This window comes from Dromiciops gliroides, chromosome 5 (assembly GCF_019393635.1).
Source record: "Dromiciops gliroides isolate mDroGli1 chromosome 5, mDroGli1.pri, whole genome shotgun sequence".
In the NCBI taxonomy this organism is placed as follows: Eukaryota; Metazoa; Chordata; class Mammalia; order Microbiotheria; family Microbiotheriidae; genus Dromiciops; species Dromiciops gliroides.
The window spans coordinates 235,715,801-235,732,527 of NC_057865.1; the positions used below are offsets into that span (position 1 = coordinate 235,715,801).

General features: G+C 39.3%; 1 protein-coding gene across 1 annotated transcript in view; it reads left to right on the top strand.

The window, feature by feature from the left end:
• The window catches only part of LEMD3 (LEM domain containing 3), an 86,920-nt gene that overhangs the window by 36,141 nt on the left and 34,052 nt on the right, over positions 1 to 16,727 (top strand). Inside the window, exon 3 of the mRNA XM_043967380.1 lies at positions 13,090 to 13,156. Coding sequence (XP_043823315.1) covers positions 13,090 to 13,156 — 67 coding nt within the window. The remainder of the gene's footprint in view (positions 1 to 13,089; positions 13,157 to 16,727) is intronic.

Consider the following 16,727-nt stretch of genomic DNA (forward strand, 5'->3'; position numbering starts at 1 on the left):
TACCTTAAGTTCAAATAAATCACATTTACTTATTACCAAGAAGCAGAATATTTCTGACCCAAGAATAGAGGTGATAACTTAATTTCAGATAATTAAATTTTTCATATTACCATATTGTGCTCCTTACCAGATGTTGGCAAGAAAGATCTGCTGTTTTATATGTATATAAACATTGGTATCCAGGTTTGTAATTTAAAATTTTAAAATTTTGGTCTGAATCTAAGAAGACTAGAAATTGGCCAATGCCTACTTGGATAATGATATTGCTCCCAACTTTTATTGTATTTAAAAACATGTGAGAATTTGCCAGATTTACCAGCATCTGTATAATAGTCTAAATTCTTATTGAATGGCTATGTAGTGAGTTATCATTTTTGAACCTATATTTTCCTTTATAGGATAAATAAGACTGAGATGGACAATACAATAAATAGCTTTTGCCAGTAATTAAAGAAAACTTTTACCTTTCCCTATGGTGTAAGACCCAGTTTGTTGGAAGCATGTTACCTCCCTCTTTGTAGTACAAAATATATTGATACTGCAGTCCTGGATATAATGAGTACCCTGTTATCCCTCCTAGGTATCTCTGGAAGGCCTTGGAAATTGCCTTGGAGTTATAGAATCATAAGCCAACAAAATAAGGATATAGGCTCTTGAGGCAAGCTGTAGCCAGCTATCACTCACTATTGTCTTTTGTCAAGTTAGTACATCACTATCTATACACTTTAATGTTGTATGTCTTTGTGTACTACTAGTTGTCATGTATATTATATAATTTGTGTTGGGACCTCTGAGGTTGTCTAGTCCTACTTGTACCTAAATAGAAATCCTTTCTACAATAGCCCTATCAGGTCATCATTTAGCATACATTTGGAATTTCTTTCAGTGATTCAGCTTGGATAGCTTTGATCATTAGCTGATTAGATCATTTGATCATTATGCATCAATTTGATCATCAAGCACAGTTTGCCTCTGGGAATTCCACCCAGGACTACTAGTTTTCTCCTGTGGAGATAAGTAGAACCAGTCCAGTGCCTCTTCTGCATGAAAGGTACTTGAAGACAGTCATCATATCTTTCCTCCTAGCTAAAGATATCCAGCTCTTTCAAATGATCCTCACATGGCATGTGTCGAGTCCTTTCCCCTGGGCACTGGGATGCAAAGATAAAACAGAGAAGTTCCTGTCCTCAAGGAGCTTACATTGCTTAGGTGAAGTGATAGCTACACATAAAAGTAAAAAGCCAATACAAAATAAGTACAAGGTGATTTGATTGAGAGGACAGTAGCAATTGAACAGATCAGGAAAGCTCTCCTGTCTAAGGTGGCACATGGACTGAGGTGTGAAGTAAGCTAGAGATTGTAAGAGGCAGAAGCTTGGGGGTGGGGCAGTCTGTGCACAGCTCAGAAAAGGGAGTTGGAATGTCATATGCAAAAATCAGCAAGTCTGGCTGGGCCAGAAAAGACATGAAGGAGAATGTGTAATAAGCTTGTGTCCAAGGCCCCTTTCCAAGTTATCACTTGGACCAAGTTCAATCTTAGAGGCCTTGAACCCAGAGGACCTGCTTCTGTCTGGCTCTTTGTCCCCACCTGCATTTAATTCAGGAAAATCTCCAAATTAAATCTTAGGTTTCTTCAAATGTGAGTAATAGGTCTCCAGCTCCCTCAAAGGCATTTAATGTAAGGTAATGGCTATTAGGCATGAGACAGTGGTTATTTCACGTACAGAAAATGCCTAAGCTGCTAAGGGCTCTTGGGAATTCATGAACATACATAGAAACATAAAGCACTGAAAAGTAGCTCATTAGCTTCCTCCCTGAATGTCACTGAACTTGGTTATCAGGGCAACCCATTGTCATTCTGATGAGTTCCCTTTATCTTCAGAATACTAGGCAGTCTCCTCAAGACTCATAATACTATCCTCTGATTTAGATTCCCTCTACTCCCTACCCCCAGAAGTTAAATCTACTTTGGTATTACGGGATTTGCTGACCAAGTGAGATATTGGACTGTAACCCTCTGTCTGGACTCTGCTTTCCTTTCCAGCTTCTTGGAACTGACCTTCTCCAATGTGCTAATGTCCTTCTTAGAATGTAGTACCTTTCTCTCCCCCCCCCCTGCCCCAGGGCAATGAGGGTTAAGTGACTTGCCCAGGGTCACACCACTAGTTAAGTGTCAAGTGTCTGAGGCCGGATTTGAACTCAGGGAGTCCTGAATCCAGGGCCGATGCTTTATCCACTGCGCCACCTAGCTGCCCCCACCCCCAAAACAAAACAAAAAAACCCAAAAAGAATGTAGTACCCTGGCTGAATGAAACATCATAGTTTAGATGCCGGATCAGGACAGGGACAGTTTGACCACTATTTCCTTTGTTCTAGACATCAGCCTAAAATTACTTTTTTTTTTAACCTGCTGTATTGCACTTTTGAGGCATATTGAACTTTTGTTAAATTAAGAGATCTGTTTCAAAGAAACTGCCCAGCCATATCTCATTCCCTTCTAGTACTTGTGAAGCTGATCATTTAAACAAATGTGTAGAACTTGACATTTTTGCATATTACATTTTCATCTTAATAAATTCAGCTCATCATTGTAACTTTCAAGATCTCGCCTGAAGTTATAACTGTTCCTCCCAGCCTTATGTTAAGTTTGCCTTATGGCAGATGTTTTTATCCAGGTTATTATAAAAGTGTTAACAGAAAACCATTCAAGAATAAATCCCTGGGATATTCCAATAGGCATCTCCTTCCAAGCTTACACAGACCCATTAATAACTCTTCATACCTGGTTATTCATCCATTTCGGAATCCACCTAAATACTGTTACCCAGTTCATATGTCGGTTTTGTTCATGAGATAATTTGTTAAATGTTTTGCTAAAATCTAGATAGGTTCTGCAACATTTACTACTAGTCTGGTAATTCCCTCAGTAAAGGAATTAGGTTCATCTTGCCCGACCATGTCCTTCATGAAAGTCATCTTTATGGTCACTTTCTTTTTTAAATGCTCATATGCCATCCCAACCACTTCCATCACACACATTTGGTCTGGACTTGTGATTTCATAATCAAAGGACTTTCCCAGTGTTGAAAATCACTATCCATGCCAATCTATAACTTGTCGGTGTTATAGACACATACACACATTCTTAGAAAATTGCCTTGGACACTGAAAGGTTAAGTGAGTTGCCCAGGATTGTACAGCTTGTATATGTCAGAAGCAGGAATTAATCCTAGGTCTTCTAGCCTGACCCTATATATACACCATACCTTGTTACCTCTCATGGCCTTTATATGCATACTTAAATTATTCTAGGAGTTGAAAACAGACTCACCATTAGTATACTCTTTTCACCCCCTTTCTTTTTGAAAATCTAGGTGACATTTGTCCTTCTCTAGTCCTTTAAGCACCTCTTCCCTTTTTTATGATCTTTTGAACTTCAGTGCTTTCTTTCACCATTTTGGAATATAGTTTGGCCAAGCTTTGTGATTGAACTCATTGAGGGCAACTAACTGCTCTCTTAATGCATTTTCACTTAACTTGGGTTTCAACTTACTATTTAACCCTTTTTGTTTTGTGCTTCACAATTTTTCATGTTTGCCTGAATGTGGATGTCACCTATCCTATAAATAATTGAGCAGAGCCTTCATATGGCTTCTCTCTCCTCTTGCCTCTTCTCTTTATTGAAATATTCAAATGTATGCATAAGGAGGATGAGGATAAGCTGAGTTTGGAATCTGACCTGCAAAGAATTTTAAGTTTTGGAAAGCAGTAGAAAAATAATACAAAGTATTTAGGAATAAGCAGAGTATTGGATGACACAAAGAACTACAGAGAATGAGCCAATTGGATCTCATCTTTTACTAGCACAATAATGCCCTTAGGGCCTAAATATGACTTTTAGAAAAGGGAAAGTTTAGTTGCTTCTAGGCATGAGGAAAGTAGGAGAGGACAGATGAAGATAAAATGTTTATGGTAGAAGGTTGGAAGTTGGATGGCTCTTTCTGTTTGTTGGGTAAAACTGGAGATCAAGTCTCCTTTGGGGGTGAGTAAAGTGGTTTGGAAGAATCACTGGGGAAATTTGACAGGTAATGTATTAGATAAATAGAAAGATTGCCAAAGTTGAGGAGTCAGCTGAGGTTAGCCTGAATTTGTAGTGGTCATTCATCTGGTTGTGTCTTTCTAGAAGACTGATGATGGGGAAGCTAGGTGGCACAGTGGATAGAGCACTGGCTCTGGAGTCAGGAGGACCTAAATTCAAATCCGGCCTCAGACACTTAACACTTACTAGCTGTGTGACCCTGGGCAAGTTACTTAACCCCAATTGCCTCACAAAAAAAAAATTTAAAAATTAGAAGACTGATGATGAAGCCTTGATTTCCACCTCTTAGCAGAGATCTGATGGACTGGAAGTGCTGAAGGAAATATACATTTTCAGACACAGTATGAGTTGGTAGGATAGAGGTTTAAAAAAAAAAAGGGAAAGAAAAAACATGTGCATGAAACATTTAAAAATGTAACAAAAGAGAGCAGAATAAAGTTTCGATTGGGCCAAAATCAGTAGTTTTATTACTGTCATGTTAAATTTAGCATACACTTTAAAAAAACTACAGAATAGAAATTCAGTTTCATATACAATTTTTTTTGTTCTTTATATATTGAAATACTCGTGTTTGTTGCTGTTTAAGTTCTTAATTTAAAAAAAATAATAGAAGAAAGAAAAATAGCCTGGCCTGATAAGTCCTGGTGCCTGTGTCTTCTTAGAGAGGTCTTTATTAATAGGGTTTTCACGCTAGCTAGGCTTAAATACTCTTGAGCTAGGTATATATGTATATATATTTCCTCTTCTTCCTTTCTTCCTCTCTTTTCCCTCTGAGCATTACTAGATAATCTCTTACTAGACAGTTTCTGTAGCCGTACTCCATCATTCTCTGGTAAATAATCAACCTTTTTCTTGATGCATCCAGCATTATCCTCTTCAAGAAGACTCAAATCTGTTTTTTAAGCTCTCTTGTACAGCTGTCCTTTGCCGTCCCTTTCTCTTCATCATATTTGATGCTTGTCACTCACTATACAATGTCCCCTATTTCCTGTTTTTAGAAATGTGTATTTATTTATTTAGAGTTTTGAGTTTCAAATTCTATTCCTCTCTCATTCCCTCTCCTCCCCCCTCCCCAAGGTTGCAAGCAATCAGTATAGGCTATACGTGTGCAGTTATGTAAAACATTACCATATCAGTCATTTTACAAAAAAAGACTCAAGTAAAAAGAAAGAGAAAACACAAAACAACATGCTTCAGTCTGTGTTCAATCAATATCAGTTCTTGGGGGCAGCTAGGTGACGCAGTGGATAAAGCACCAGCCCTGGATTCAGGAGGACCTGAGTTCAAATCTGGCCTCAGACACTTGACACTGTGTGACCCTGGACAAGTCACTTAACCCTCATTGCCCTGCAAAAACAAAACCAAAAAAACCCAATCAATATCAGTTCTTTATCTGGAGGTGGATAGTATGCTTCATCATAAGTCCTTTGGAATTGTCTTAGATCATTGCATTGCTGAGAGTAGTGTAATGATTGGAATGATGCCACCTACTGGAGACTTAGTATAGGAAAGCTCCACCATGAGGAGAATGCCTCAGAGGGAAAGGCCATGTGGCTTTTCCTTGGCGTCAGGAAGTAACATTTGCTCATGGGTGCTGTCCATCAAGGCTACCAGCCAATCAACTTGAGGAGCCTCCTATTTTCTGGGAGGGGACAGGAAGGAGGAAAGAGGGCCTACGTGGAGAGCTCTCTCTCTTTTTTTTTTTTGGTTCCTGACTTGATGGTGGTGGTGACGGCAGAGGACTTCACAGGAAATTTGAGGAAAGATAGGAATGCCAGGCTGTTGGAATTCTGTTCTCAACCTTTCTCTTTCTACCTTTCTCTTTCTATCTTTCAATAAACCCTTAAAAACCTAAACTCGTTTTATCAGTGATTTTAGTCAGTTTCCCCCAAAACTGGGGGAACAGATTAGAACCCACATTTAGAATCTTAAATAACAGTTGTTAAGTCATTCACAGTTGCTCATAGAGCTATAATGTCACTGTGTACAATGTTCTCCTGGTTCTGCTCACTTCACTAGACATCAATTCATATGAATCTTTCCAGGTTTTTCTGAAATCATCCTGCTTGTCATTTGTTATAGCACAGTAATATTCCATTACAATCATATACCACAGCTTGTTCAGTTATTCCCCACTTGATGGACATTCCTTCAATTTCCAATTCTTAGCCACCACAAAGAGTTGCTATAAATTTTTTTGTACAGTTTTTCCCTTTTCTCTTTTTCACAGTTACTATTGTTGACTTTCCCTCCATCCTATTCCTTCCCCATGATATTTATACTATTTCTATCTTCTTTCACCCTATCCCTCCTCAAAAGGGATTTGCTTCTGACTATCCCTTCCCCAGATTTGCCCTCCCTTCTTTTACCCCTCCCTCCTTATCCCCTTCCCCTCCTACTTTCCTGCAGGGTTAGATAGATTACTCTACTCAATTGAGTGTGTATGTTATTCCATCCCTGAGCCAACTCTGATGAGATCAAGGTCTTTGAGCCAGTTTTGATGAGTGTAAGGCTCATTCATTGCCCAGCTTAGATAGATTACTCCATCCAATGGGGTGTGTATGTTAATACCTCCTTGAGCCACCTCTTATGAGATTATGGTCTTTGAGTCTATTCTGATGAATATAAGGTTTATTTATTGCCTTGTTCCTCCCTTATCTCTCCCCCACTCCATAAGCCCTTTCCTGTTTTGTTTCATGTGGGATTTCACCCCCATTCTACCTTTCCCCTTCCCCCTCCCTCCTCCCTCAGTGCGTTCCTCTCACCCTTCAATTTTATCCTAAAGATGTCATCATGGGGCAGCTAGGTGACACAGCTGACAAAGTACCCATCCTGGACCCAGGGGACCCGAGCCCAAATCCAGCCTCAGACACAAGACACTCACCCACTGTACAACCCCAGGCATGTCATCCAACTCCAACCACCCCACAAAAAAAAGATAAAAAAATACTTTACAGATACTATCCCTTCATAATCAGTTCCTGCCTGTGCCCACTACCCTAATACTGAGAAAGATCTTATGAGTTAGAGGTATCATCTTCCTGTGTAGGCATATAATCAGTTTAACCTTTTAACATCCCTCTTAATTTATTTTTCCTGTTTAACTTTTTATGCTTCTCTAGGGTCTTGTATTGGAAAGTCAAATTTTCTATTCAGTTCAGGTCTTTTCATCATGAATACTTGAACGTCCTCTTTTTCATTGAAGTCCCATTTTTTTCCCCTGAAAGATTATACTCAATTTTGGTGGATAGGTGAATCTTGGTTGTAATCCCAATTCCTTTGCCCTCTGCAATATCATATTCCATGCCCTCTGATCCTTTAATGTAGAAGCTGCTAGGTCTTGTGCTATCCTGACTGTGGTTCTATAGTACTTGAATTTTTTCTTTTTGGCAGCTTGCAATATTTTCTCCTTGACCTGGGAGCTCTGGAATTTGGCTATATTATTCCTGGGAGTTTTCTTTTTGGGATCTCTTTCTGGAGGTGATTGGTGGATTCTTTCCATTTCTATTTTACCTTCTGCTTCTCGAATATCAGAGCAATTTCCTCTGACAGTTTCTTGGAAGATCATGTCTAAGCTCTTTCCTTGGTCATGGTATTCAGGTAGTCCAATAATTTTCAAATTATCTCTCCTGGTTAGCTGTTTTTCTAAGGAGATATTTCACACTGCCCTCCTCTGTTATTCATTTGGATTTGTTTTATTGTGTCTTGATTTCTCATAAAGTCATGAACTTCTATTTGCTTAATCCTAATTTTTAAACAATGATTTTCTTCAGAGAGCTTTTGTACCTCCTTTTCCATTTTACCAATTTGGCTTTTCAAGCTGTTGCCTTTTTTTCATGACCCTCCTGCATCACTCTCATTTCTCTTTCCATTTTTTCCTCTACCTCTCTAACTTTACCTTCAAAGTCCTTTTTGAGCGCCTTTATGGCCTGAGACCAATTCATATTTTTCTTAGAAGCTTTGGATGTAGGAACCCTGACATTGCTATCCTCTTTTGAGGGTGCACTTTGGTCTTTCTTGTCATTAAAGAAACTTTCTATGGTCCTCATCTTTGTCTGCTCATCTTGCCTGTCTTTTACTTGACTTTTAACTCCATAAAGTGAGGCACTGTTTCCAGGTTGCACTGTTCCAAGCTTCAGGTGGTATGATTTAAGGAGGGGCAGGTTCTTCACTTGCCTGGCCCATTCCCTGGTCAGGTTATCTAAACCTCAGGCCAACTTGCTAATTAACCAGACAGCAAAACTGTGTGTGCTGTGGTTGTTAGCTCCAATAAGCCTGTGCTCCACCCCCACCTGGGCCACTGCTACTTAAGCCTACTTTCTGGTTCCCAGCAGGGGTGAAAAACCCAAGTTCTGCCTCAGCACCAGCAGAGACCCCCGTAATCTTCCCCCTTCCAATCACTCAGCCCTCTCATCAGACTGTAAGCATGGGGGAGGGGGGGGTCTCTTTTCCTGCCTTGGCCTGCCTGGGCTCTACTCCCACCCTGGCATAGCAGTCCCCTCCTGCTGACCTTCTAAGCTGTCTTTGGCTAGAAAATGGTCTCAGCCCGTTCTTTTGTGGGTTTTGCTGTTCCAGGAATTGTCCTATGGCATTATTTGGAGGTTTTTTTGAGCTATTGTGTCATGAGTTCCAAGAATTTACTGCCTTTCCTCTGCCATCTTGGCTCTGCCCTGAAAAGCCCCCTATTTCCTTTTGAGAATTGTTTGTTCGTTTCCTTTGGTCACTGATTTATTGGATTCCTGTCCTTTATACCCAAATCACCAATTCTTCCTTGTTGGTGAGAATCGGGTTTTGTTGTTGTTATTCTTGTGTTTTTTTTTTTTTTGGTTTGTTTGTATTTCCTTATTGATTCCCCATCTTTTGGAGGATTAAATTATTAGAGCAAATCAAGAAGTGGTAGGCTTTGCTAGTTTTAATGGAGAACACTTGATTTGATGTCTGGATAATTTATGTCTCCTATCACTACTATGATCATACCTCTTTGCTTATTTGTCTGTTTGTTTCTTTCTGTCTATATCAGCTATAATATGCATCAGTGACAATTGCTTCTGTTTCTCTCATTTGAAGAGAAACCCAGGGGCTCATTTCTTTCATTTTTCTTCTTTAGTGAACTTCTGGGTGTGTTGACTGTCTTTTTTCTTTTCTCCTTTCTTGTGCTAATCTTTATAGTAACTAGCAGGTGAATATACATAGTCTTCTTTCACATCCTTTTTAGTTTAAAACCCTTTTGTTTATTTTTCTAAGATACCAGACAAATACAGTCTTACAAGTCTTTGATTAAATACACTCTATGTCAAAGTAGGCATCTGTCATTCCTGTATTTTTAGCTGTGGTACAGAAATTATAATCACATTCTCAGACAACATGGTCTTAGCCAGCTGTTGACTTCTCAAATGAGTTTTTATCTTCTGGATCTCATGCTTTAAGTAAGCAGTAGTGTGGAAAACAATATATGCCTGTGTAGTTTTCAGTTTCTTACCCAAGATTTAATGATTTATGGCAGTAATCTTTGGGTTCCTTTGGGAAGTGTCATTTATACCCATATGAGTCACCATAAGTGGGTTGCCGTCTATTTTGCTTAGAGATTCTCTAATATCTTAGATACAGAGTCTTGGAAGACTGTCATCAGTCTCTCTTGTTACTTATCATCCCAGCTGATAAGCCTGACTTTGGTAGGGAGTGGGGAGTCAGTAGCAGCCTTCTTCCTTGGACACTTCTTGGATGCTGTCTCATCTGAAAACCTCAATGACTCTACCTGATCGTTCCTTCTAGGATGAGTTCCTCACAGCTTGCTCGCGCTCTCTCTCTCTCTCTCTCTCTCTCTCTCTCTCTCTCTCTCTCTCTCTCTCTTTTGTAGGCTAGTGAGGGTTAAGTGACTTGCCCAGGGTCACACAGCTAGTAAGGGTCAAGTGTCTGAGGCCTGATTTGAATTCAGGTCCTCTTGAATCTAGGGCTGGTACTTTATCCACAGGGCCACCTAGCTGCCCCCAACAGCTTTCTCTTCAGAAAGTGTCTTAGATTTTTTCCCCCCTGTTAACTCCATGTGTGCTCCTTTGCAGTCTTATGACAAGTGTACTCTTCTTGTACTTGAGATCCCCACCCCCCCTACATTGTAGTTCCATTATTTTTTTATTGTTTGAGAACACTTAAACTCATGAAATTCCTTCATCTAGTAATGAAGTGTTTTAATCCCTTCATCTTTTCTTCTATGAAGGAGACCATCCTACACTTGGAACATTCACTTGGTTTAAAGCAGAAATACAAACATTTCACACTCAATGCTACAAACCACTGCCAGATAGCTTCTATACTGATTGAAATTCTCAAACTTTTTTTTTCAACTCCACTGCCAGTGGGTGTTTACGTTTTGGCTCTTAAGTACCTGTGATGGCATTTGCAGTCTTTTATTACCTCTTAATAACTTGACAGTGATCCAACCTCCATTGTCTCAACAACTTCATAGTCAGGCCCCATTACTTTCCTGTTTTCATACAAAATACTTATTTGTTTCAGATTTGTTCTAAATTTTTAAATAACAATTTGCTTTTACTTTCTTTTTCTTTGTTGCCTGGGCTTGCCAATGACTACATTCTCTTTTTTTTGTTCTCCCAGAGTCCCCTTCAGGTTCTTACTCCTTAATCCTTTCAAAACTCCTTTTCTTTCTCTTGCTGACATTGGGTGTCCTTATCCTTCATATTATCTGTGGATCTATTTCATCACTTCTTGCTGCATGAGAAGCTCCTCAGAGCCTGTGGTGTCTTCTCTGCAGGAAGAGCCCCAAACCTATTCAGTCACTCCAAAGGGTCAATCTTCCTTGGCCTTTTCTGTCACATTCTGTCTTCTAATCTCCTGACTTGTTGGTTACTTTTCCTCTTTGTTTTCCTCTTGAAATGTGTCTTCCATTCTTTAGAGAAACGTTTCTTTCTTTCCTCATGAGCTAAAGGTATAGAGGCCGTCCTTTGATCCTTTTATTTTTTTTCCAGTAGGGAGAAAAATCTGTATTTTGTGTATTATTAACTTGGCAGTGGCAGAATGTTGCATATTGCAGTCTTCATTGTTTACCTGAAATTACACTTTGCCTTCTAAACTGTCAGAAGCTGAGATCCTTAGGCTTCTCTTGCTCTTGCTGCTCATCGCCATAGCAAATACAGCTGTCTAGGACTCCATCCAGGACTGCCTCTTACTATGAAGGTGGTGATAATAATTGACATTTTTCAAGCACTCTAATACATAGCCAAGAACTTTACATTTGAGATAGGCACAACAGGTTTTATTTTCTCTCTTTTGTAGATGAGAGGAAACTGAGGCTCAGAGATGTCTAGTCACTTGTCCATAATCATATAACCATGAATTGTCCAACTTGGGATTCACACGACACCATGTTGGTGGATAAGATATAATTCTTCATCCCCAGGAGCCAAGCCAAGTTGTTTGACCTTATGTCTACATTGCAGTGTGAGGGATTGTTAATTGTGGGGTATAGATTAGGCAAATGACACGATGTACATTTAGCCTTCATCTCCCTAATTTTTATATAGATAACATTTAGGTAAATATCAAGGATAGACTTTAAAAGGAAAAGTCACTAAAGGAAAACATGTAGTTTGTTGTCAACAAACTCAAGTCAACAAGAATTTATTAAGAACCTTCTATGTGCTAGGCACTAGATTTACAAAGAAAGGCAGAAGACATCCCCTAGTGATAAAGGAACTCACAGGATCATGCAGGAGACAACCTGGCAATAACCATGTACATATAAGTTATACAGGATCAATTACAATAATCTCTGAAGACACTAGCATTGAGTTGGGCCAGAAAAGCCTTCTTGAAAAAGGTGGCATTTTAGCTGAGACTTGAAAGAAGCCAGAAGGCAAAGGTGAGGAGGAGAGAATTACAGGCATGGGGAAATGCATGCAGTGAAAATGCATGCAGTCCAGGAATGGAATGTTGTGTCTGAGAAACAAGAAGGTGTCCAGTGTCACTGAATCTTAGAATACAAGGAGGGGACAAGTTATGAAGGGGTTGAAAAGCCAAACAGATGATTTTATCTTTGATCTTCTAGGTTATGGAGCCTCTTAAGTGGGGGTGGTGACACAGTCAGACCTCCACTTTAGAAAAATCACTTTGATAGCTTGAGCGGAAGATAGAATGGAGTGGGGAAACACTTGAAATAGGGACAAACCTGCAGGCTGTTTAAAGTCCAGGCTTGAAGTGATGAGGCCCTACATATACCAGAAAGTTAGAATTAACAGTACTTGGGTGAGGGGGGCAAGACTTAGTAACAGATTGGATTGGGAAGGGGGGGGTTGAAAAAATGAGGAGTCAAGGATAACTCCTAGGTTGTGAACCCCAGGGATTGAGAGGATGACGGTACCCTTGATAGTAATAAAGAAATTTGGAAAGGAGAGGGCATATTGGGAAAGAAAGAGTTCAGTTTTGGACATGTTGACTTAAAGATGTCTTCAGGATATCCAGGTTGGGATGTCTAGTAGGAAGTTGAAGACACAAGACCAGAGTATGTTCATAAAGGGAGGATAGTAGCATTCTGCCTTATTGATCTGGGAGGTCATTTAGCATCACTGGACCTCAGTTTCTTCACCTGTAAAATTATAGTGGTGGACTAGATGACCTCTGAACTCCCTTCAAATTCTAGATCTTGATCTTATCCCATAAGATACAGGCTAATCATATGAGCCTTGGGTGTTTTTTTTAACCTTGGTTGGAGAACTATATCTACCAGCTAGCTTCCTGAGTCATTGTCTAGTCACTTTCAGCTGGGTCCCAAAAGGAGTGGAGTTCAAATTCAGAGCTCTATGAACTTAAACATTCATATATATTTGTATATTTGTGTATGTGTGAATGAATGTTTAACTATAAATCTTATAGAGGCTTAGCATACTTCTAATCTTTCCTTAATTTTCTGCCTAATGGTTATTTGAATCATTTTTTCATGAAATTTGATGTTTCTCTAATAGACTTTCTTAATTCTAGGCAAATGAAAAAAATCTCATGATGAATTCATTATACAAACTTCACGATCGATTGGCACAAGTAGCAGGTAATTGCTTCAAAATTCTCATTGGCATTAAAAACTTTTAAAATTAATGTCATATTGTTAGTAGAAACACTTTCAAGTTTTGTATTTAATTTTGTTGCATTTATCATTATTTTGGACTGTTTTGTTTTTATTTGTAGAGTGGTTTCATATTTTCATAAAATCTTAGCAACAAACAGTGTACTCTCTGAAATTTAATCTAGCTAAGTTTGAAAAAGATTTCCACTTCTGTGGTAGCCATAGGTAATCAGTTAATTCTTTGGTCATTATAAGCTGTGAAACAAGGAAACATTTTGAAATGTTACTCAGTTCCTTTCTGTTTCTGTAGTATTAGTGGTGGTAAAGCAGAAGAGTGTATACAGTGCATCCAGGATTACTGTTTTTAGGGCATCTATAAATTTTAATTAACTTTATACTCAATGCAAGATCTTTTCCCGATCAGTATGTTTACATATTAGAAGACTAAGCCACATCAGCATCAACAAGTAAAGATAAAAGGAGACTAACCAGAAGATAAAAAAAAGAAGTTACAATATATTGGATTAATAGCTCTCAGGTTCTTCTTAAGAGAAAGAAAAGACTTAGTAATGGAGTTGCTTTCTTTGTGACCCCAAAGACAGGAAGAAATATAACTTTAAGGGATAGTTGGTTGTTTTGACACTGCTCACAATCAGTATAAACAGAGCAACTTGCCATGAAAACTGCAGTAACTGTGGGGCAACTAGTTGGCGCAGTGGATAAAGCACTGGCCCATGATTCAGGAGGACATGTGTTCAAATCCAGCCTCAGACACTTGACACTTACTAGCTGTGTGACCCTGGGCAAGTCACTTAACCCTCATTGCCCTGCAAAAAGAAAAGGAAAAATAAAAACAAGAAAACTGCAATAACACCGTTTGTTGCAGAGGATGAAGAAGTAGAGAATATATACATAGAACTTGACAAAATCCTCCAAAGTCATTGCAGACTAGGTGACCTCCTTCACTAGGTGATGGTTGGCATCAGAGAGGATAACAGAAAATATGATAGAAGATAGAGACCAGGTTTCATGCAAGAAAGGGGCCACAGGCTAATAGTTTCCTTGGGAAGAGTCAAGCAACATCATTGAAGAAGTGATATTGACTACAGTGTAATACATTGGAAACAAACTAATGGGACACATATCCAAAGTACTTTTTGGGATGACCAGAGCAAAGGTTTTTAAAAACTGATGTAAAGTTAGACAGGATAAAAATGAGAATGAGATAGTACAAACATTTTTAATAGCTTTGACCTCATGTTTTCTGAAAATTACCTATATCAAAAAGAAAACACTATTGACCTAGAACTTGATAATTGGCCATTTTCTTCAAAAGTCTGCAAAAGGGCTGAAATTGTTTTTAGAATAATGGAAGACAGAAGGGCCTAGAAGTCACCTTAAGCATAAATATTTGATCTTCTTTCCATTGAAAAGAAATGGCAGCCAAAAAAAAGAAAAGAAAAAAAATGGGCTGCTAGGTGGCGTAGTGGATAAAGCACTGGCCCTGGATTCAGGAGGACCTGAGTTCAAATGTGGCCTCAGACATGTGGCACTTACTAGCTCTGTGACCCTGAGCAAGTCACTTAACTCTCATTGCCCCACTCAAAAAAAAAAAAAAAAGGAATGGCAGCAAAAGGTAACTCCACTTGTAAAACATTCCAGAAGAAGATGGGAGATCATGAGTAGTATTCTTTTGTGCAACAGTGAAAATTAGGAGAAGTGAAAAGTTAATAACCAGCCTTATATTGAGGCATAATAGAGCCAGAAGTTTCTAAGAGCATTCATAAATGGGAGTGGGTGGAAAACAACAAATAGGCATAGACAGTGAGACAAAGTGGTAATTTCTGGAGCAATGTTTTTCTTATCAGTAACAGTGGAAGGGGGCAGCTAGATGGCGCAGTGGATAAGGCACCGGCCCTGGATTCAGGAGTACCTGAGTTCAAATCCGGCCTCAGACACTTAACACTTTCTAGCTGTGTGACCCTGGGCAAGTCACTTAACCCCAACTGCCTCACCAAAAACAACAACAAAAAACCAAACCAAACCAAAACAAAAAAAAACAAAAAAACAGTGGAAGGACCACATTTGAACCTGATCTACTGTACAAGGAAATTGAAACACACTTAAAGCCCAACAGAATGACCAGTCCACACTTAATGTTAGAGGAAATAAATATTAAAAAGTAGTTTACAAGATAATGACAAAAGAATTGAAAAAAATCAAAAAGGCTATTGAGAGACAGTAACTCATGATCTTTATGTTTCCTTTCTTATCTTTGATAATACTCTGAAAATGTACTGAAGATACTCAGAATAACATTTGAGGAAGGAACTGACAGGCTTTGTCAGTACTGCAAACCACATCTTTAGTCTCGTAATTGGCTGAAAGGTACATAGAATGCCAGCCCCTGGTTTATTGTTTTTTAATTACTAAAGAGCATTTGGCTTAAGCAAATTACAGTTTGAAATGTTTTCCTCTAAGATCTTACATGTATTAAGATCATTTAAGATTGCTTGATAAATGCAACCACAAAGATAACTCAGTTTAATGATCCTCTGATTATCAACATCAAATGAGGAAATATGATATATAATAAATAAAATAGAATTGAAAAAAGAACACACACAAAGAAGGGGGTGGTGGTGATAGACAAGACAATTCAAGTGCTGCACCTGTAACTGGAATAGAGAATGACCTGAAGAAAGGTCTGCAGGACACTGGCTCGATTCTTTGCGGAGAGTCTGAGAACTAGGGTAGGAATTGCTTAAGATAAGAAAATATGAATTTTGACTTGTACCAATAGAGGCAATCTTTACAGTAGTGAGATCACAAATCTGGTTAATTTTTGAAGTACTCCTGTTTGTAGTTGTTACTATAGCTGTTAAGAAACATTGTAGGATTAAACGCACAGAGCTCCTGACACAATTACCCCCCAAATAGCAATAAAACAAGCCCTGGAGCAGCAAAACCCACAAAAAGACGGGCTGAGATTATTTTCCAGATTAAAGGGGGCCATACTGGGCTTCGAGAAGAGTCCAACCCCGCGATCGTGTTGACACAGACCCCAGACATGCTGAGAAAGAGGAATTTACCCCTGAGCCTCCGAATCAGCTGCAGCACCAGCATCTCCTGTAACTAAGCCTACGGTCGGGTGAGAGGGCTGAATGGCCGACTGTGGGGGAAAGTGCAGGAGTGTCTGGGGGACCTAAGGAAAAATTCAGCTTTCCTCCCCCAACAGGGAACCAGGAAGAAATCCTGAGTGGCAGGAAGCCCAGGTTGGGGAGGGGCACAAAGCTAAGAACCACCACAGCCCTCTGCTGGTTGGTTAACTAGCAAGTTGGCGTGAGGTTATCTTCAGACCAGAGATCAGGCTAGGCGAGAGAAAAACCTGCCCTCCCTCAAACCGAAACACCTGGGGCCCTCTGAAGCTTGGGACAGTGTGGCTTGGAAGTAGGGCCTCACTGTAAGACGGAGTTAAAAGTCAAGTAAAAAACAGCAAGATGCACAAGCAAAGAAAGTTGAGAACAATAGAAAGTTTGTTTAGCTACAAGGAAGA